Consider the following 21,656-nt stretch of genomic DNA (forward strand, 5'->3'; position numbering starts at 1 on the left):
ATGAGTTAAGATCTCCGGTATCCAAGGACACGCAGCTGTGTCAGACATTTATCACTGTCTGCCTTTAATTCACTCTTTATCAGTCTTGAGTCTGGCTGAGATATATATAATCTGAAGCTGTTAGCTGTTAACACATTTCTGTATGTACAGGTCAGTAACGTTATCATATATTCAGGACAAAATTCACACACAAAAAACTAAATTAAGTTTCTTCTCTTCGTTGTCAGTTCAGGATATGTGTCATAAGAGCGCAGACACTTTCTGTGCTAATAAGTGCTGATTTCAATCTTCACAAGACAACGTTATACATTTAAGCGCGATAACTAGGTAAATCGAGAGTCCTGTTTTTACTACTTGAAATGATAAATTTAAACATGCTAGCCATGTAAGGGAGAGCCCTGTTTTTTTTGTTGAAATTATAAATGTAAACGTTATGAATTAAAACATGCTAACCACGTAAATCGAGAGCCCTGTTTTTGTAGTTGAAATTATAAATGTAAACAATATGAATTAAAACATGCTAACCACGTACATTGAGAGTTCTGTTTTTGTTTTTTGACATTATAGATTTAAACGTTATAAATTTAAAAATGTTAACCACGTAAATCGAGAGTTTGGTAGTAAATCTGTTTTTGGATGTTAGGATGCAAAATTTTAAATTTATAAATTGAAACATGCTAACCTCATAAATCGAAAGTTCTGATTTTGATAATTGAAATTATAAGTTTAAACGTAAGAAATTTAAACTCGATAACCACATAAATCGAAAGTTTGGTTTTTGATAGTTAAAATTTTTAATCTAAATGTTATAAATTTATACATGCCAACTTTGTAAATCAAGAATTTTGTTTTTGTTAGTTGAAATTATAAATTGAAACAAGACACTTTCTGTGCTAATATGTTCAATTTAAATCTTCAACGTTATAAGTTTAAACATGCTAACCACATAAATCGAGGGTTCTGTTTTTGCCAGTTGAAATATCAATTTAAACATTGTAAATTTAAACACGCCAACCACGTAAATCGAGGGTTCTGTTTTTATTAGTTGAAATTATACATTTTAATTTTATAAATTTAAATATGCTAACCCCGTATCTGTTTTTGTAATTGAAATGATCAAATTTAAATGTTATACATTTAAACATGCTGACCACATAAATCGAGAGTTCTGTTTTGGTAGTTAAAATCATCAATTTAAAAGTTATAAAATTAAAATATGCTAGCCATGTTTCAGTTTAGTAATTGAAATTATCAACTTTTAACATTATACATTGAAACATGCTAACCACGTAAATCGAGAGGTCTGTTTTGGTTGTTGAAATATCCATTTAAACATTTAAAATTTAAACATGCTAACTACGTTTCTGTTTTAGTAATTAAAATGATCGATTTAAACGTTATACATTTAAACATGCTGACCACGTAAATCAAAAGTTCTGTTTTTGGTAGTTGAAATTATCAGTTTGAATGTTAGGAATTTAAACATGCTAACCACGAAAATCAAGAGTTCTGTTTTGCTTTTTGAAATTATAAATGTAAACTTCATCTGTTGAAACATGCTAGCTACATAAATCAAGAGTTCTGTTTTGCTTTTTGAAATTGTAAATGTAAACTTCATCTGTTGAAACATGCTAGCTACGTAAATCAAGAGTTCTGTTTAGCTTTTTGAAATTATAAATGTAAATTTTTATGCATTGAAACTTGCTAGCCACATAAATTGAGAGTTCGGTTTGATAGCTTAGTTTAATGAACCGAAGCATTTAATAAACTGGCACAAAGGTAGGAAAGGAATAACTTTGAAAAGTTTTCATGTTTTAAATCTTGCTGCAGGGTTCTGTAGATGCTGAATCCACGGAGGCTTTCATACACAGTGTGTGCTGCTGATGAATTCTGGGTTACTGCATGTGTATTATTTTTAAGTTCATCCGTTTGATCTTCACATCCACCAAGCTCAGCTCCTGCAGCACCTGTGACGCTTTCACATAGAACTAATAATACTTTGTGATTTTTTTTTAGGGCTCTTATGCAATATAAATGAGATTTGGATGGAGGAAAGGTGGCGTGAGGATAAACGGGAGCAGAGTGAAAGGAAGCGCAGCAGACTTACCTGCTAAAAAGTATTGCGTGCGGCTCAAGAGACTATAGCATGTAGATGTAGAACAATCCCACCCTTGCTTATATAACCAGCAAATATACAGCAACACCCACAGAGACACACTGCTGCCTCAGGCTCCCAATCACACACTGATTACTGAAGCACACAATCTGCACTGTAACAATAGTGTCAGATGATGAAATGTGTTTTCTGCGCACTGACAGACACAAACTTCAAGGCTATTTTTGTCTCTGACTTTGCGATTGCAGTGTTTGTGAAGTGTTGCAGTTCAGGTCAGGTCTCTGGTGAACATATTTCACCCCAAATCTAAATCTAAACTGTGAGGTGTTGTATCTGTCGGAAGGAAGTTGAAGATTTAGAAATATTAGGTGTTTAATATTAGTAGTTTTGATTGAATTGTGTATGTTTTCAATTTAATTAGCTGTAATATGTCATTTGTAATTGTTTTGCTCTTCATATCATATTGTTTCATAGTGTTCCATAGCTTCTAAATGAATTTACAGAATTTACAAACACCTCACATTTTTTACATTTTCTTTTATAATCATGATGCTATTTCTCACATATATAAGAAAACAGACCCAAATGTAATAACTCACAATTATAGATATTTTTGTCACTTTTCTGAAATTGCAGGTCATTCGGTCATTTTCCTTCGGCTTAGCCCCTTATTTATCTGGGGTCACCATAGCGGAATGAACCGCCAACTATTCCAGCAAATGTTTTACACAGCGGATGACCTTCCAGTCACAACCCACTACTAGGAAACACCCATACACTCTCACATTCACACACTCATACACTACAGGTCAATTTAGTTCATCCAATTCACTTGTCTTTGGACTGTGGAGGAAACCCACACCAACACGGGGAGAACATGCAAACTCCACACAGAAATGGCAACTGACCCTGCCGGGCCTTTAACCAGTGACCTTCTTGCTGTGAGACGACAGTGCTAACCCCTAAGCCACCATGCCGGCATAAATTTGCAGTTAAAAAAATTAAATAATAATACTAAATATAATAAGCCATTAATTTAAATTAAAACAACCACTTTAAGAAAAGACCTTAATGATTTTGGAAAAAAAAAAAAATATATATATATTTTTTTTTTATTTCAGCAAAGTTAAAAGAAAAATATATATAATCAAAAACAGAGGCAAAAATTAGAGACAAAAAACCTCTTAATGCCATTTGATATATTCTTCAAAGATTTCTTTTTTTCTTAGACTCCTGTGTGTAGACCCATGAATTTAACTTTTATAGTAACAAATAAGTTTTTTTCATTGCCTTTAAAGTGAAATAACTGAACATGAGGAGAGATTAATTATATATATATATACATATATTCATATTTAGTAATAAATCATAACAGTGGTTTGATGTATAAATAAAAAAGAAATAAATTCTAAACTGGATTAATTAAATTTGACATAAAAACATATTTATATATACACTGTATATATATATATATATATATATATATATATATATATATATATATATATATATATATATATATATATATATATATATATATATATATTTTGGAATTTTAAACAGTTTTTTTTTTATTCCAGCCAAACAAACTAAAAGACAGAAGACATTCTCCAGATGAATAAAATAATAGCAAATAGTGTGAAAATCTCCTCGCTCTATTTAACATCCCTTGAAAAATATTTCCAAAATATAAAAAATCAAACAAAATTATTACTATGTAATAAAAACAAACAATACCATTTTAATTGTGTAATATGTATGCATATTTTATAAAAAATAATCATTTATATTTAGTAATTAAAATTATATATTAATATTTAGTATGGCTTTGCAAATCATTAGACAACAGTGGTTTGATCTGTTATTAAAAAATAAATAAATTCTAAATTGGACTAATTAATAACATTTTTTTTTTTTTTTTTTAGAAAATTGGAAAAAAAAATTTTTTTTTTTTAATTCCAGCCAAACCAAACTAAAAGACAGAAGACATTCTCCAGATGAATAAAATAATGGGAAAAAACTGTGAAAATCTTCTTGCTCTATTTAACATCACTCGGGAAATATTTACAAAATGTACACATTTCATAACTTATTATAAAATTTAATAAAAACAAACAATACCATTCTAAAATCTGAGGTGTTTTTTTCTACAGTTGTTGTAAAGAGGCTTTTAAGTTAATAAAACCTGTATTATTTAATAGAAAAACTCTATGACATAATATTGCTTAATATTATCACAAATTAAGTCAATCCCTCCATTCATCCATCCATCCATCTCATTCTTTGCATAGTAATTATCTGATTGAAGAAGAAAATGTGTCAGAAATGAAAAAAAATCTCATTAATTCTAAACAAAAAAGGCTTTCTTTTCTATACGCTAAACACAATTTCTTCAATGAATAGTTCTGTCCTGTGTTTTATGGATGAACTGAATCCTGACAGCTTTTGTGAGACACCAAGGTAATAATTCAACACACAAAGAGCGTCACTCCTTTATGTCTCTCTGTCCTCCTCTCTCTCTCTCTCTCACATCTGGAGACTCCAAAACTGCTCAGTGATTGAATCAGCTTGCCCATTCTCTCTCTCTCTCTCTCTCTCTCTCTCTCTCTCTCTCTCTCTCTCTCTCTCGCTCTCTCTCCTTTTCTCCTCCCACCGGTTCTTCCTCCAGCTCTCTGTGTTTTCTGGAGATCAGATGTTGAGGCGAGCAGCAGGAGAGAGATGCAGGCAGCGGACAGAGCGACTTTAACATCCACTCAAGGATTTATAACTCAATTATTACGCTTCAGAAAAAGCAGAAACATGTCAGCCCTTGCTTTCTTCCACAAATGAGCACTTTCTGTCTCACGGCTCATTTCTTTTAAGCAATTTAATCTATATTCAGAGTAGAAGTCAAGAAATTCATCTGGCGGTCACAAGAACTGTTTTATCTGGAATTTGGGAACAGTTTGCTTCTTTCTTTGGGAGTGTTTCGGGGGTTTGCGTCCCCCTTCGGAAACAGAATCAGGATGACGGAGATCGTGGTGACGGACTGTAATCTGAACTCGGTGTGTGAGCGCATAGAGCAGCACTGCTGTGTGGATGATACGTCAACCATCAAAAGACACACCAACACCGGCGCCAAACTGTGGGGTCGCGTGCGCAGTAAACTCCTCCGACAAAAGGTCACTCGCTCTTTCATTCTCTCTCCATCTGCTAGATCATCTCTCTCTGTTTCTGCTCCGTCTGCTTTCTGTCAGCTCTTTTACTCAAAGTCACTCAGGTGAACCTGCGCTTACTGTTCATGGATGTGTCAGGAAGAAAATAAAGATTGTTTTAGAGTTTATCAGTAGTTTTCAGGCTTTTGTTAAAATGATGTCTGATTTCTATCAAGCTATTTAGGTCTCTCCAGAGATGCTTAATTGGGTTTATTTCAGGGCTCTGGCTGGGCCATTCAAGAACAATCACGGAGTTGCTTGAAGCCGCTATTTCATTATTTTAGCTGTGTGCTTAGGGTCATTGTCTATTTCATTCCCTCTCCATCTGCTAGATCTGCTCTCTGCTTCTGCACCGTCTGCCTTCTTTCAGCTCTTTCACTCACTCAAAGTCACTCAGGTGAACCTGCGATGTTTCCATTTATGGATGTGTCGGGAAGAAAATGAAGATTGTTTAAAAGTTTATCAATAGTTGATAATCTTTAGTTAAAATTATATCTGATTTCTATCAAGCTATTTAGGTCTCTCCAGAGATGCTCAATTGGGTTTAAGTCAGGGCTCTGGGTGGGCCATTCAAGAACAGTCACAGAGCTGTTGTGAAGCCACTATTTTGTTATTTTAGCTGTGTGGTTAGGGTCATTTCATTGTCTCTCCATCTGCTAGATCCGCTCTCTCTCTATCTGCTTGTGCACAGTCTGCTTTTTTTTTCAACTCTTTCACTCACTCAGTCACTCAGGTGAACCTGCGCTGTTTCCGTTTTTGGATATCAGGAAGAAAATGGAGATTGTTTTAGAGTTTGTCAATAGTTGTCAATATTTTTTTTAATTATGTTTTATTCTCATATACAGTCGGGACGGAAAGTATTCAGACTTCCTTAAATGGTTCACTCTTTGTTATATTGCAGCCATTTGCTAAGTTCATTTTCCCCCCATTTATGTACACACAGCTCCACAAATTGTCAGAAAAACACAGAAATGTTGAAATTTTTTTGCAGATTTATATATACAAAAAACTAAATTATCACATGATCCTTGTATTCAGACCCTTTGCTCAGTATTTAGAGAAGCACTGTTTTGATCTAGCGATGAGTCTTTTTAAGAAAAATTTTTCACATCAGGATTTTTGGATCCTCTGCCATTCCTCCTTGCAGATCCTCTCCATTTCTGTCAGGTTGGATGGTAAACGTTGGTGAACAGAGCATAGGTATCTCCTGAGATGCCCAATTGGGTTTAAGTCAGAGCTCTGGCTGGGCCATTCAAGAACAGTCACGAAGTTGTTGTGAAGTCACTGTTTCGTTATTTTAGCTGTGTGCTTAGTGTCATTGTCTTGTTAGAAAATAAACCTTCGGCTCAGTCTGAGAATGTTTTGTGTGGAGCTCAGCATTTTTACAGTGTACATGTATATAAGGCAGTATTATTAGCTAAATATTTTCTAAGCCATGTTTAAGTGTACATTTTTTTCAATACATTTTTAAGCGTAATGCTTTAAATAAACATTTTCGTAAAGAATAACAGTAGTTTGTTCTGTAGGCAATAAATTTTTTTTTATATATATATATATATTTGCCATTAGAAAACGTAAAATCAGCCAAACTAAAAAGAGCTTGCTCTCTTTTACTCACTGAAAGTCAAAAGAAATGCAGAAGATACGTGTATATTACAAAGAAACTGTGCTTTGAGAGTTTAAATGTAAGTCAGGGTAATGACATGCAGTAATATAGTTGGTTTGATTTGTCCACTCTTGTTTTATGAATTGAAGTCGCAAATATTAATATAGAGCTTTATTCTGCACAATGTCGAAAGCATGCAGAAGCCTGTTTGATAGAATCATAGAATTAAAAGTCTGCAGTGATTTTGATATTTTATCTCAGAAAAATGGTAGTTTATGTTTGTTTACATCTTGCTGTCATGCATTTTTTTTCACAATCCTATATCTTATAATTCATACTTTATTTTTTGCAAATCTGAATTTGTATTTTTTTTAAAATCTGGCATCATTTTCTGCAATTTGAGTTTTATATCCCACAATTTTCACAATGTGTGTGCGTGTGCATGTATGTGTGCGGGCAGTTAGAGGTTAATTATCACTTTAACCTGTGTCTTCAGGGCCCCTGACAGGTTTCACCCACCCACTGATGAAGGTCAATTATTCACACCTTTCCTCTCACACACCAATGAATAATCTTTTATTATGTTATTATTATGCTTCATCATTTATTTTACTAACATTTTCTTTACTGACAGATATTTTGCTCAATATCAGTGATGAAAACAGTCTAATGTTTTAGTTTTTTTCAGGATTGTTTGATGATTAATAAATACAAGAACAGCATTTGTATGAAACATAAATAAATTGTAACGTTATAAATGCCTTGGCTTACTGTACGTTCTTGCTGAGATAAAGTCTCAATTTCTGTTAAATTAAATGAACAAATACATAAATACATTAAAGTAAAATTAAATAGATGTACTGACCTCAATCTTAGTATTTTAGTTTACAGACCCTCATTCTGGAAAGAAGGATTGCCTGCCAGTGTCGTTTTTAGTACGACATGGATTTGAACCTGTAAATGCCACATGATTACCGGGCTGTCCACACCGTTCTTTTTTCTTATTGGCCAACAGGGTTAAATGGTGAAGATGCCACCTGTTGGTTCTGGTCCCTTTACATGCATCTGAGAGCGCTTTTGGATTTTCATGTTGATGGAAATTATTTATTTATTATTTATTTTAATGAAGGCAGGGAAAATCCGTGTACATGTGGACATGGTCTCAGCTTTCACTGTTGTTGAATGTTTCTGTGATGAGATCAGTGACTTCTCACCCTGTATGTTAGATGAGTACTGTACTGAAGTACTGTAGGTGTGCAGCTGTGTATGTGTGTGTGTGCGCGGGTGTGTTTATGTTTGTGTGGTGAAGTCAGTTGGCGAAATCTTTTTCTCTCCACCTGGGGTGTATTTGCCCTGCCAGCACTTTAAGCTGTAATTTATGTGCAGATAGTGTTTCTGGCTGCATGAGCAAAGCGCTTTAGCCTCTGCTGTGCTTCCGTGTGTGTATTCTTCCCTGTTGGGTCAATACTCTTCCTGTTCCACTGACCCAGGACTGACTGTAGGGGAAATTTGCAGACAAAGAGTCCACCGATTTGATCCTAATCCTGTGACATACACATAAACTGTCATTCTGCGGTCTAAAAATAAAGCGTCTGTTTTGGCATTCATGCTTCTTTGCAAACCTTTAAAGGGATAGTTCACTGAAAATGTGTTCATTTACTCACCCTTCAGTTATTCCAAAGCCGTTTGAGTTTATTTCTACGTTTTTAAAATATCCAAATAATGCCCTTTCACTTTAAATTACCTTTGATGCATGATGTTGTTGGATCTTTGTTAAACCATCAGTTAAAGAATTGTGTAGAATAGTGTATAAAGCCCATGTATATTAAAGGGTTCAGACAAATAAAATAAACATTACTTCACAAAGTAGTATTATTATTTTTTAATTATTTACTCACCCTCAAATAGTTTTTTTTTTCTGTTTATCACAAAAGAAGATATTTTGAAGAATGTTTTGAAGAAATCCGGTAACCCTTGCCTTTCATAGTATTTGTTTTTCCTTTTTCTTGTAATTTTTACTGCCTTAATGTTAGCTTTCTTTAGTTCTTTGTATGTGTAGTCTACTCCAGCGGTTCCCAACCATTGGGCCACAGTCCAGTACCAGTCCATAGATCAATTGGTATTGGGCTGCACAAGAAATCATTATTTATTTCTGTTTTATTTATTATCTGAGACTGAACAATCTTTTATTTTGACAATTCTTTTATTTTGAAAATTGATCGTATTCTCTTGCTTGCGTCTCGGTCACTTGAGCGCCAACATTTAACCCACAAGTTAGCCAAATGAGTAAGAAACAGAAGTCTCTGGAAAGTTTCTTTACAAAGGGGAAAAGGCCAGCGAAGGAATGAATCTGCAACCTTTTTGTCAACATATCAGGAGAATCCCACAGCTCTGTGCAAAAAGATCAACTGCTGGAGATCACAAATGATAGTGGCCTTCTATAGTGACCATTCGTAAATCACGTCTTTTCTAAAGTTTGTTCAAGTTCGTTATTACCAATGGAGGCATGATATGTTTGGGCCTTTCAGACGCCCCTATTTGAATGAATGTCATGCGCACACTGCAAGTCATGAGACAAGAATGGACCAATCAGCTTCATATATGAAGGTATATATGAAGACTATACACATTTCTATAAGACTAGTTATCTCAGACAAACACAGAAAAAAAGCTTGGAAAATTGTCAAGCTTTGACCAGTCCGTGTTGATAAAAAGGTTGTGGTCCAATGGTCGACTCTATTTTAAATTTGTATTATAGACAGTTAAAAAAATAATCTTTAGGTCAGGTAGATCAAAAACACAAAATAATGACTAAAGAAATATAAAAATTAAGTTTGGACAGATGTAAAAATAAGTTCTACAAAGTCTAGTATTGTTTCATATATGAAATAATTTTTTTTTTTTTTTAAATCAATAGATTTTTACGTAAATGAGCCAGAGCATTTTTATCAGTGGAAGTCAATGGTTACATGTTTTCACCTTTCTTCAAAATATCTTCTGTAGAAGGGAAGGGGTGAGTAAATAATTATGTCATTTTCTTTTGTCTTTTTTGTTTTTTACTGGGGTGAACTATTCTTTTAGAGTTCATTAAACAACCCAAAATTGTCCTCTGCCGAGAAGACCTCCATTTGGAACCTTTATTTGTAAGATGTGAATGACTTTTTTGTGTTATACACAACAAAGCCGCCCACTTGTCCTTCCATATGCTGAGCACATGCTCTTTTGAAGATCTCTTCCTTTTATCTATAAATCTAAAGTAAAATAAAAATAAAAAGTATCTATAAAGAAATTCTGCCAGTAAATCACTTAAACATATAAAACAGACACACCCTGCCTTTGTCTTTCCTCAGGTATTGACACTCAAAGACTGTCTGTCAAATTTAGACCCAGACAGTTGCTCATACACACACTCCCATTCAGACGCAGGTGTAATAGATACACACGTAATTGCCACTTACTTCCAATTGCATTTATAAACAAACCCCTTCTTACTCTAAAATGCATCGAGACACACTTGTGAAGGCTCTCACAGATGGCCGCTCTCATTGACTTGAATATTGAATGAGTCTTTGTGGCCAAGAGTGTGTGCGTGTGTGTTTATCTGTGTGAGTGTGTTCTTTTGATATGGTCATGAATGAGCGCAGTGTTGTGTCGTGACCTGCTCGTAATGTCTGACCTCCACAGACGCGCTTTCGTTCGATAAACCTAAAACTCCACTGTAACTCCTCAGGATATGGTCAAAATTGTTCTCCGTACCATTGTGTAGTACACTATTTGAGGGGACAGCCGTTTGTAGTTGTTTCCAAAACATTTGCCGCCAGCTTTCTGCAACTCTCACATGGTCGCCCACTGAAGCTAAGCGGGGCTGCGCTCGCTTAGTACCTGGAGGGAGAACATATGGTAAAAGCTGACGCTTGTGGGGTTAATGAGACCAGCAGGGGGTGCTCAACATGTGGTGTGTGTGAGTCCTAACGCCCCAGTATAGTGAAGGGGACTTCATACTACTCCGTCTTTCGGATGTTAAGCAGAGGTCCTGACTCGCTGTGGTCAATAAAAATTCTGCCAGGATGTTCTTAGAAAAAAAGTAGGGGTTTATCCCTGGCAACTTGCCGAATTTGCCCACTGGCCTCTGTCCATCATGGCCTCCTAACCATTCCCATATCTAAATTGGCTTCATCACTCTTTCTTCTCTCCACCAATCAGCTGGTGTGAGGTGTGTGGTCTGGTGCAATATGGCTGCCATCGTGTCATTCAAGTGGATGCTGCAACACTAGTGGTGGATGAGGAGATTCCCCTCAATGTGTAAAGCACTTTAAGTTTCCAAAAAAGCACTATATAAATGTAATAAATTCTTCTTAATATTATTTTAAAGGTATTAATTTTCACATTTTCATTCATTCAATCTCATAAATCACAATAATAAGTGTAGAATCAATGTAAACTGAAAAGCTCGCCACTTAAAAATACCCAAACTCTGTGATGGTCACCATAAATCATCATCTATTAGGGCTGGGCGATTAATCAAAGGTGATTTTCACTGCATTTTGTCAGTAAAGTTTTTACTTTCACTGATTTTCACTGCGTTTTGTCCTGTGTGCTTTTAGCATTTGCTACACTTCAAGTCAAGCTGCATTTTCTAGACTGACAAGCTATGCAAATTTACATTCAAAATGGGTATCGATTTAATTGGACGATACTGACACTAGATAGCATTGTGTGATAGCTGTTTGCGTCACTTTTTCGTGAAGTACAGCTTTGTGTAGTAAATGCTGCATGTAAAAATACCACATATAAATACATCTTTACTTTAAACTTTCTTTATAACTTCAGTTTGAAATACATCCTTCTGGGAGATGATTCTGTAGTCATGGGTTTATCAGTTATGTGGTCACACTTTACAATAGGGTTTCATTAGTTAATAGATTTACTAATATAAACTAATTATGAACAATACTTTAACAATGCAGCATTTGTTAATCATAGTTAATAGTACATTAACATAAAATCCAAATTTATGCTTGTCAACATTAGTTCATGCGTCGCGAGTGAACAATGAACAATTTTCATTTAATAGCATTAAAAAACATGAACAAATACTGTAATGAATGTATTGTTCCTTGTTTGTTCATGTTATTAAATGCCTTAACTAACATTAACTAATACAACCTTATTGTAAAGTGTTTATTTTAGTCAATGAATGCAGTTTATTTATAATGCTAGCTATGAGGATTTCCCTTTTTTTATGATATACTTGGAGTTTCTGCACAAGAGCGCCCTCTGGCCTTCGAGGACATTTAGAGCTGGTTACAAAACTGTGCTTCCCTTACAAGATGTACATGACAGTTGTAGTTTTGCGGTTTAATTTTGATTAGTAGTCCTTAGATTTGCTCATTGTGAAAATTTGCTCAGTTGTTTTATTTACTCATTTAGATACTTTAATGTGGCTAAATGACTTAAATGTAATTTATTTTCGAGATGCTCTTATTTTGTTATGTTATACATCACTTTTGAGGGATCTCTATTGAACATGGCTTAGAATTAAGCAGGAAAGCAAGCAAGGGGATGTTGAGTATACAATTTGATTTTGAAGTTTTATGACTATGAATAGTTTTTCTTCACAACATGTCTCATAACAATTTGTTTTTGGTCAGTTGGCTTGCAAGTAGATGGTAGGATTATATTTTATTTTTGGTTTATTTGCTTTTTTTGTTGTTGTTGTTGCTACTTCTGAACAGAAAAACTGGGTTTATGCAGAAAGATTTTGAGAGTAAAGATTAACTTTTTTAAAGGTTTACAAGTATACAATAGAAATCCAACAAAGCTACGGTAGGTCTATCATGTAATACATCCTCTAAAAGACATAGAAATTATTACTTTGCAAATAGTTTTCTACACAAATCATCCAGACACTTGCATATTATTCAATAATATAAGTGACATTAAATAAAAAATGAATAAATCTATTATTGCCCAGACTGAATGATGAGATCAACAAAAGTTTTCTTTTGTTCAGATTTCTGTGGGCACAGATTCCAATTAATTATGCATTAATTTAAAAGAATTTGGGTAAACTATCCCATTAACTAACTCATCTCAAGGATGAATGATATACTATAATATTTACTAAAAATATTTTTTCGTCACTATAGTGCCTCTTTCGGCAAGGCTGAAGTTGCTGGAAGAACAGAAGGAGAGAGGCGGGTTTATGTGTAGAAATGTATTATGTATGAGATGAGGAATACGTCCCCAGAGATTGAGCCATCTTCTGCTGTAAATTGTCTCCTCTCCTGCCTATTCTTCCTGACAAATGGTGCTCCAGGTCTTAACATGCTAATGACTGAAGCACTGATGAACCCTGCTCCTCTTTAAATGCCAGCTATATGCTAATGGGCGCTTTTATCATGCACATAAATCTTCTGCTGCCAATGTAAGGGCACCAGACCCCTGTGAGGGCCTGCTGAACCCCCATAAGGGCCTTGCTTATTTGGCTAATGAACTACATCCCTAACTTCTGATATCTGGGACTGGATACAGATGCTGTTGACCTGCTTAAATTACTTCTTTTTTTTTGCTTTTAACTGTGTTGTTCAGTGATGGTGTTGGTTGGAAAGTGTGTGATACTTTGATATAAGTTTTGGTGTCTAATCCAAATTTTGGATTGGAATGTGTTTTATAAAGCCAAATCAGTCTCAACAATAATACATTTACTAAACATAATTCATACACCCACAAGACAAGTCACAGTTACAAAATCCAATTCGTGAGTTCAAAACAATTCGTAAATGCACAAATCCAATTCGGAAATTCAAACCGCGATTCGTAAATGCACAAATCCAATTCGGAAATTCAAAACCCAATTTGTAAATGGACAAATTCAATTCGGAAATTCGAAACGTGATTCGTAAATGCACAAATCCAATTCGAAAATTCAAAACGCGATTCGTAAATGCACAAATCCAATTCGGAAATTCAAAACCCAATTTGTAAATGGACAAATTCAATTCGGAAATTCGAAACGTGATTCGTAAATGCACAAATCCAATTCGGAAATTCAAAACGCGATTCGTAAATGCACAAATCCAATTCGGAAATTCAAAACGCGATTCGTAAATGCACAAATCCAATTCGGAAATTCAAAACGCGATTCGTAAATGCACAAATCCAATTCGGAAATTCAAAACCCAATTTGTAAATGGACAAATTCAATTCGGAAATTCGAAACGTGATTCGTAAATGCACAAATCCAATTCGGAAATTCAAAACGCGATTCGTAAATGCACAAATCCAATTCGGAAATTCAAAACGCGATTTGTACATGCACAAATCCAATTCGGAAATTCAAAACTTTATTCGTAAATGCACAAACCCAATTCGGAAATTCAAAACTTGATTCGTAAATGCACAAATCCAATTCGGAAATTCAAAACGCGATTCGTAAATGCACAATCCAATCCGGAAATTGTAAAAATTATGTTGTATTAATGAGTTGTGTTTTGAGTTTACAAATTGGATTTTGTAAATGTGAACTGTGTTGTGTGACTTTTATTTTGGAAATTAATTTTTTTGAGACTTATCTGGATGCTCTGTAGCATTAGTGCTGGTGCTTTTTCAGCAGCACTGGTTCCAGTATTATTTGCTATTCATTTGTCCTCATTGAGATTTTAAAAGAGTCTTTGTTAAAGCATTTCAAACTTTGGTACAGACTTCTGTTCAAACCAAAGAAATATATGAAGATTAGATTTATCTATTTTTTTTAAAATATGCCTAAAGGCTTAGGGATAGAACTACAGTTCCATGAATCATTGTGAAAATCAATAAAATGAAAAACAATGGAAAATGTTTAAAACTGTCAATTTAAAGATCTGGAGAAGTATTTTAGGACAAATTGCAAAATGTGTGTATAGAAATATTTTAGGTGTTGCTACAGTGCTGTGATTGGTGGATTGTTCTCTACAACATCATGGGTAATGTTGTTTATCTGCACAATTCCATTTTAGGCACAATTGTTACAAAGATAAGTTCAGTTAATGTAAACAGATAAGTTTAACAAAAGACTATACAATCGATTAACAACTTCAGACTTCACAACAGATCTGTTTTCAAAAGTTTATCACTTATTGTTAAAAATAAATTTGAAAACCTGACTCTTGCACTATATAATAATTTGTGTTGAAATTTGTAGTTAATATTTAGTATTTAACTGACTAAATATGCTGAAACAAGGGTCTTTTAAAGTAAAGTTCTTATATTTCATGCAGTGGCATTTATGCTTTAAAATACCTTTACAAAGTAGAAAATACTTCATGTTTTTTAATACATCATGTCTTGAAGACTTGTGTGTACCAGATGGGTCCATGAGAAGTTGTGTTATCCATAGGTCTTCTATTACAGATGTTTAGCTAGATTTATGATGCTGTCCTCTCTTTTTTTTTTTTTTTTTTTGCTTGCATCTATTAGTAACAGACACATTAACATCTAATAGAAGCTGTTATAATATATGCCTGTTAAAAATATATGGTATGCTCCATAACTTTCAGGGTATTTACGATAGCTGGATCTCTTGACTCCCTGTGGTTTTAAGTTCTATTTTTGATAGGCACACAAACCAAAACCATCCTGACATGTTTTTAGACCATTTATATGGAAATACTTTATTTTTCGACACAGTGTTCTTTGGAAAAACCATACTGTATAAACACTTACTCTGGCAGTGTAATGGTACACGCTTAAAAATAGGGGGTTTTAGAATTTAGGGCTGTGCAGTAGAAGAATTATTTTTGATTCCCCACACAACTGTTCAGTAAGCATTTTCTGATAAAAACTTCTATTTTTAGTATGAAGAATAATTGAATATTCTAGATTTTAAAAATCTTCTAGGGTATATTTTATAGATTGAAAAGATGCCATGACACAATATGACAGTTGTCATAAGCATGCATAAAATTAACATTCGCTCAGTTATGTCATTTAAATGACGAAAATGACAGTTTGAGATGTCTTTGTCATAACAACTTGACATTATCAAGAAAAAATAACTTGTCATAAATCTATCATAAACATGTTTGTCAAGAGGCCCTTATAGTTGTGTTCTCTTTGTCATGACAACTTGACATTATTTAGACAACAAAACTTGTCATAAATCGGTCATAAACATGATTGTCATGAGGCTATTATAATTGTGTCGTCTTTGTCTTTGTCATGACAACTTGACATTATTGAGACAACATAAGTTGTCGTAAATCTGTCATAAACATGATTGTCATGAGGCCATTATAATTGTCGTCTTTGTCTTTGTCATGACAACTTGACATTATTGAGACAACATAACTTGCCATAAATCTGTCATAAACATGATTGTCATGAGGCCATTATAATTGTCGTCTTTGTCTTTGTCATGACAACTTGACATTATTGAGACAACATAACTTGCCATAAATCTGTCATAAACATGATTGTCATGAGGCCATGTTAATTGTGTCGTCTTTGTCTTTGTCATGACAACTTGACCTCATTGAGACAGCATAACTTGTCATAAATCTGTCATAAAAATGATTATCATGAGGCCATCATAATTGTGTCCTCGTTGTCATGACAACTTGACATTACCTAGACAACATAACTTGTCATAAATCTGTCATAAACATGATTGTCATGAGGCCATCATAATTGTGTCCTCTTTGTCATGACAGCTTGACATTATTGAGACTACATAACTTTTCATAAATCTGTCATAAACATGATTGTCATGAGGCCATTATAATTGTCATGAATATTTCTCGGATCACCTTTTTCAGTGGAAATAAATTAATTTGTTATTAAGATTTCTCAGTAAAATTGTCAACACTCTGTCAAATAGTTTTATAACGGTGTCATTCTTATTTAATGACATTTAATGACAAATTAAATTTGTACTACCTTAGTTGAGATCAAGAAAAATATTAATGGTGCCGTTATAAAATACATAACACAATTATAACTGCATAATAGAACTCATGTTTTGTTGTCTTGGTAATGTCAAGTTGTTATGACAAAGACATCTCAAACAATGTCACCTTTGCATTTACAGTGACATAACTGAGCAAATGACACAAAGTTGTCGTAATTATTCGTAAAAATCTGATTTCACATTCATGATTTCATGATTATAAAAGTTTCATGACAGTCTTATGAACACCCCTTCAAGTTCAGTGTTACCAAATAGAAGACTTCCAAATTACGTTTAAAGAAAAACAAGTAACACAGGTAATTTTTTCCATAGTATCTGCACATTAGAATACAGCCTGAGATATCAAGACATTTGTGGTGCCCGTTACATTACAAACCACAGGAGAGGACAAAATCTTCAGCAGGATAGCGCTCCTTCTCATACTTAAGCCTCCACATCAAAGTTCCTAAAAGCAAAGAAGGTCAAGGTACTCCAGGATTGGCCAGCCCAGTCACCATACTTAAACATTATTGAGCATGTCTGGAGTATGATGGAGGAGGCATTGAAGATGAATCCAAAGAATCTTGATGAACTCTGGGAGTCCTGCAAGAGCGCTTTCTTTGCCATTCCAGATGACTTTTTTAATAAATTATTTGAGTCATTACAGAGATGTATGGATGCAGTCCTCCAAGCTCATGGGAGTCATACACAATATTCATTTTTTTTCCACTGCACCTTGACTTTATATTCTTACTGTACATTATTTCTGTTAAGTGACAAGACTTTTGTCTAAGCAAAGTCAGACCTTACTGTCCTAATTAAATAATAATAAATCAAGGAATGATCATATTTTATTTAGGTCAAATAAGCGTAATCTAGAGGCTTTCAGATAAGTCACTTCTGATACCAAATGATCAACTAGAAGTCAAGTTATTATTTGTTGAAATACCATATGTTAGCACCAAACCAAGCTTTCACCAGCTAATAAGGAAAGGTTTTCAGTATGTTGTGCAACAACACACGTTGTACGATGACGGCGAAAGATGTGGGAATAACGTTGAATAACGTTGAATAACGTTGAATAACGTTGATGATGGTGTTTATGAGTCAGCAGATTGCTGGCGTTTCCTGCATGTTTCAGTTGTGTTGACTGGAAGAGTCCCAGAATGTGTGACATCAGCTCAATGCATCAGAACACGAAAGCAAACATCGGCCTGACCTCCACGCCAACCTCTGAATACCACAGTAATCACAGTTTTTCCCACAGCAAACACTGAGCAAACACACACAGACGTAACTACTGACCTCATGCTACAGTACAGAGAAGATGTATATAAGCTAACACTGGGAGTTTGGCTTTAGCAAATCAATATGGAGAGATTGCATGTTCTCCCCATGTTGGCGTGGGTTTCCTCCAGGTGCTCCCGTTTCCCCCCAGAGTCCAAAGACATGCGGTATAGGTGAATTGAATAAACTAAGTTGGTCGTAGTGTATTAGTGTATGTGTGAATGTGAGAGTGTATGGGTGTTTCCCAAAACTGAGTTGCAGCTGGAAGGGCATTTGCTGCATAAAACATATGCCAGAATTGTTCATGTTTTTTTTACTGGTTACATCTAAAGCATGACGTAGTTTAATTATGTCAGCTTATATAGGGCTAGTAGTATGCACATCTGTTTTACAGATACACACTCAGGTATCGATTCAGTACTTTGTATTGGCCCATATCCTGAGCTCAGGTATTGGTATTGGTATCAGAAAGTGGAAAGGGGTATCGGAACATCCGGGGTCTTCTAGGCCAGTGTTACAAAAACCCAGTTCCTGGAGGCACACCAACAGTAAATATTTTGGAAGTCTCCATTTTCTGACCCATTCATTTCAGGTTTTGGAGTCTCTTCTAAGGTTCTGATGAGTTGATTTAGGTGTATTTGATTAGGAAGAGGTTGAAAATGTGTACTCATAGTGTGCCTTCAGGAATAGGGTTGGGAAACACTGCTCTATACGGTGGCCGGGAAGTGCAAAACAACATTACAAAGTTTGAAACACTTTTACAAAGTTCGAGACAAATTTACATTTTGAAAAACATGTTTACCTATCATCAGACACAATTACATAGGAAAAACAATTTTACAAAGGACAAAACAAATTTACATTTTAGAAAACAAATTAACAAGACGCAAAACACTTTTACAAAACCACACCCCGGAAGTGACGTAGAACGTACCACACACCGGTAGTGACGCGGGGGAAAGTTGTTGTTGCTGGTGAGCGTGGTAAATTCGCGCTGTGGAGTACATGGGGTAAACAAAGTTTATGGTGACTGAACATGGACTGCGGTCGAGGGTTGTTTTGCCCGTTTTGTGGCAAACACATGAGCAGCTTAACACGGTTTTGCTTTGCGTGTGGTCGGTGTTTATAAAGGACGCGGACCAGACGGAAACACCAGACATGCTGCATCAATGTGTTTAATATTTGTACGAGATCCACTCGTACGCTGTAATCGTGAACATGATGTCAAGTCTACACGGTGTAAACAAATGCTTGAGGACTCTTAACAGTAAACTGAAGGAAGCCTGTGTTATGGTTTAACTGGTGTCCGTGTTAACTGATGCCCCTTTTCAGATGTGCAAACTATTCACGTTTGCAGATTGGCAGATTCGTCACTTTTTCACAGTAACATGCCCATACCAAATAAAGATTCTTATTACTTGCTGTCAGTGTATACATTGTTGATTTAGTATTTGTGTGGCAGAACAGCATAAACCAAAATTAATCTAAAGAAATAATTATAATTGACATGTCATCAACGGGATTCGAACCCAAGTCAAAAGGTTCTGCACGAGTATCAACCGACTTATCCAATTGAGCTACTCCAATGTACGGGTTGAGATCGGTTTTGGTATCTTATCAGTCAACATGTGCCGTGCTTGAATTGTTTCCATGTACTTGCATTTCCATGTTTCTATGCACACTCACGCTGATGTTTTCTCAGAATAGCTCTAATATGTTTTATCGCAGATAGTCAAACCATGATTTTTATAGTTGTAGACTTGTGAAAACCTGTCTACAAAGTCACACATGAGCTGGATATTATTGATATTTTCCAGAGTGTGTGTTACATTCCGGTTCACTACCAGTGTGTGGTACATTCTACGTCACTTCCGGGGTGTGGTACATTCCCTTTCTGTAGGGAATCTGTAATTGTAAATTTGTTTCGGGATTTGTAAAAGTGTTTTGCGTCTTGTTAATTTGTTTTCTAAAATGTAAATTTGTTTCGTTCTTTGTAAAATAGTTTTTCCTATGTAATGGTGTCTGATAATAAGTAAAAATGTTTTTCAAAATGTAAATTTGTCTTGAGTTTTGTAAAAGTGTTTCAAACTTTGTAATGTTGTTTTGCACTTCCCGGCCACCGTAACTCTAGGCATATAGAATATGGCAGTTTTTAAAGTATAAAATACAATGAGCCTTTGGAGAGTCCACATGAGCCACCCAAACAGTGTGCATACAGTAAATGAGGCTTCACACTGATCCACAGTGTGCATACAGTGTATAAGGGTTTATAGTCTTCTTAACAAGGACCTGAGTGTGTATATCGCATGCAGCTGCTGTATCTGTAATAAATGAACTGATCTGCCTCAGTAAGGATCCTCCATGCAGAATGTCTTTGAGTGTGGAGGGAGTCAGCGAGGGCAGCCAGAGAACACAGTGTTCCTGCTCCGCACAACAGCAGACTGGCAGAACAGAGGGAGGTTTGGTGGGCAGCGAGGGGGTGGAAACAAGAGAACAGAATGGAGAATCCAAAGTTCTGTACATAACGTGCTTTTTAAACCTTTTTCCACATGTGAATGCTGTGTTTTAAATCATGGGTTGCACGTCTTGTTTTGGGGAACTTCCATTCAAAACAAACTGAAACAAATCTTTTCAGGTGATCAGGTTCATTCATTCAGTTTCCTTCGGCTTAGCTTCTTTTTTATCAGAGGTCACCACAGGGGAATAAACCGCCAACTATTCCAGCATATGTTTTACGTAGCGGATGCCCTTCCAGCCGCTACCCAGTACTGGGAAATACCCATACACTCTCACATTCACACACACACTCATACACTACGGTCAGTTGTTCATTCAATTCACTTATAGTATAGTGCATGTCTTTGGACTGTGGTGGAAACCAAAGCACCCTGAGGAAACCCACGCCAACACGGGGAGAACATGCAAACTTCCCACAGAAATGCCAACTGGCCCGGACCAGCGACCTTCTTGGTGTGAGGGGACGGTGCTAACCACCGAGCAACTATGCCGCCCTGATGATTAGGTTGCTCTATGAATATTGTGTGTGTGTGTATGTATGTATGTGTGTGTGTGTGTGTGTGTGTGTGTGTGTGTGTGTGTGTGTGTGTGTGTGTGTGTGTGTGTGTGTGTGTGTGTGTGTGTGTGTGTGTGTGTGTGTGTGTGTGTGTGTGTGTGTGTATATGTATATATGTGTGTGTGTGTGTGTGTGTGTGTGTGTGTATGTATATATATACATTTACTGTACATTACATTTTACATTTAGTCATTTAGCAGACACTTTTATCCAAAGCGACTTACAAATGAGGACAAGGAAGCAACTTACACAACTATAACAGCAACATTGAATAAGTGCTATAGGCAAGTTTCAGGTCTGTAAAGTCTAAGAAGGAAAGTATTAGTACTTTTTTTTGGGGGGGTACAGTTAGTGTGATATCCAGAGAGGCAATTGCAGATTAGGAAGTATATATATATATATATATATATATATATATATATATATATATATATATATATATATATATATATATA

At 35.2% G+C, this 21,656-nt stretch overlaps 1 protein-coding gene across 10 annotated transcripts in view; it reads left to right on the forward strand.

Annotated features, from left to right (window-relative positions):
* Window positions 1–21,656, forward strand: part of abr (ABR activator of RhoGEF and GTPase) — a 338,299-nt gene that overhangs the window by 278,338 nt on the left and 38,305 nt on the right. The window contains 1 exon segment of one of the 10 annotated variants that reach the window (NM_001100016.1): window positions 5,122–5,277. Within the exon segment in view, the coding sequence (NP_001093486.1) occupies window positions 5,122–5,277 (156 nt within the window). 10 annotated transcript variants of the gene reach the window in all.

The sequence above is a fragment of the Danio rerio genome, chromosome 5 (assembly GCF_052040795.2).
Source record: "Danio rerio strain M-AB ecotype USA chromosome 5, GRCz13ab, whole genome shotgun sequence".
NCBI classification, from domain to species: Eukaryota; Metazoa; Chordata; class Actinopteri; order Cypriniformes; family Danionidae; genus Danio; species Danio rerio.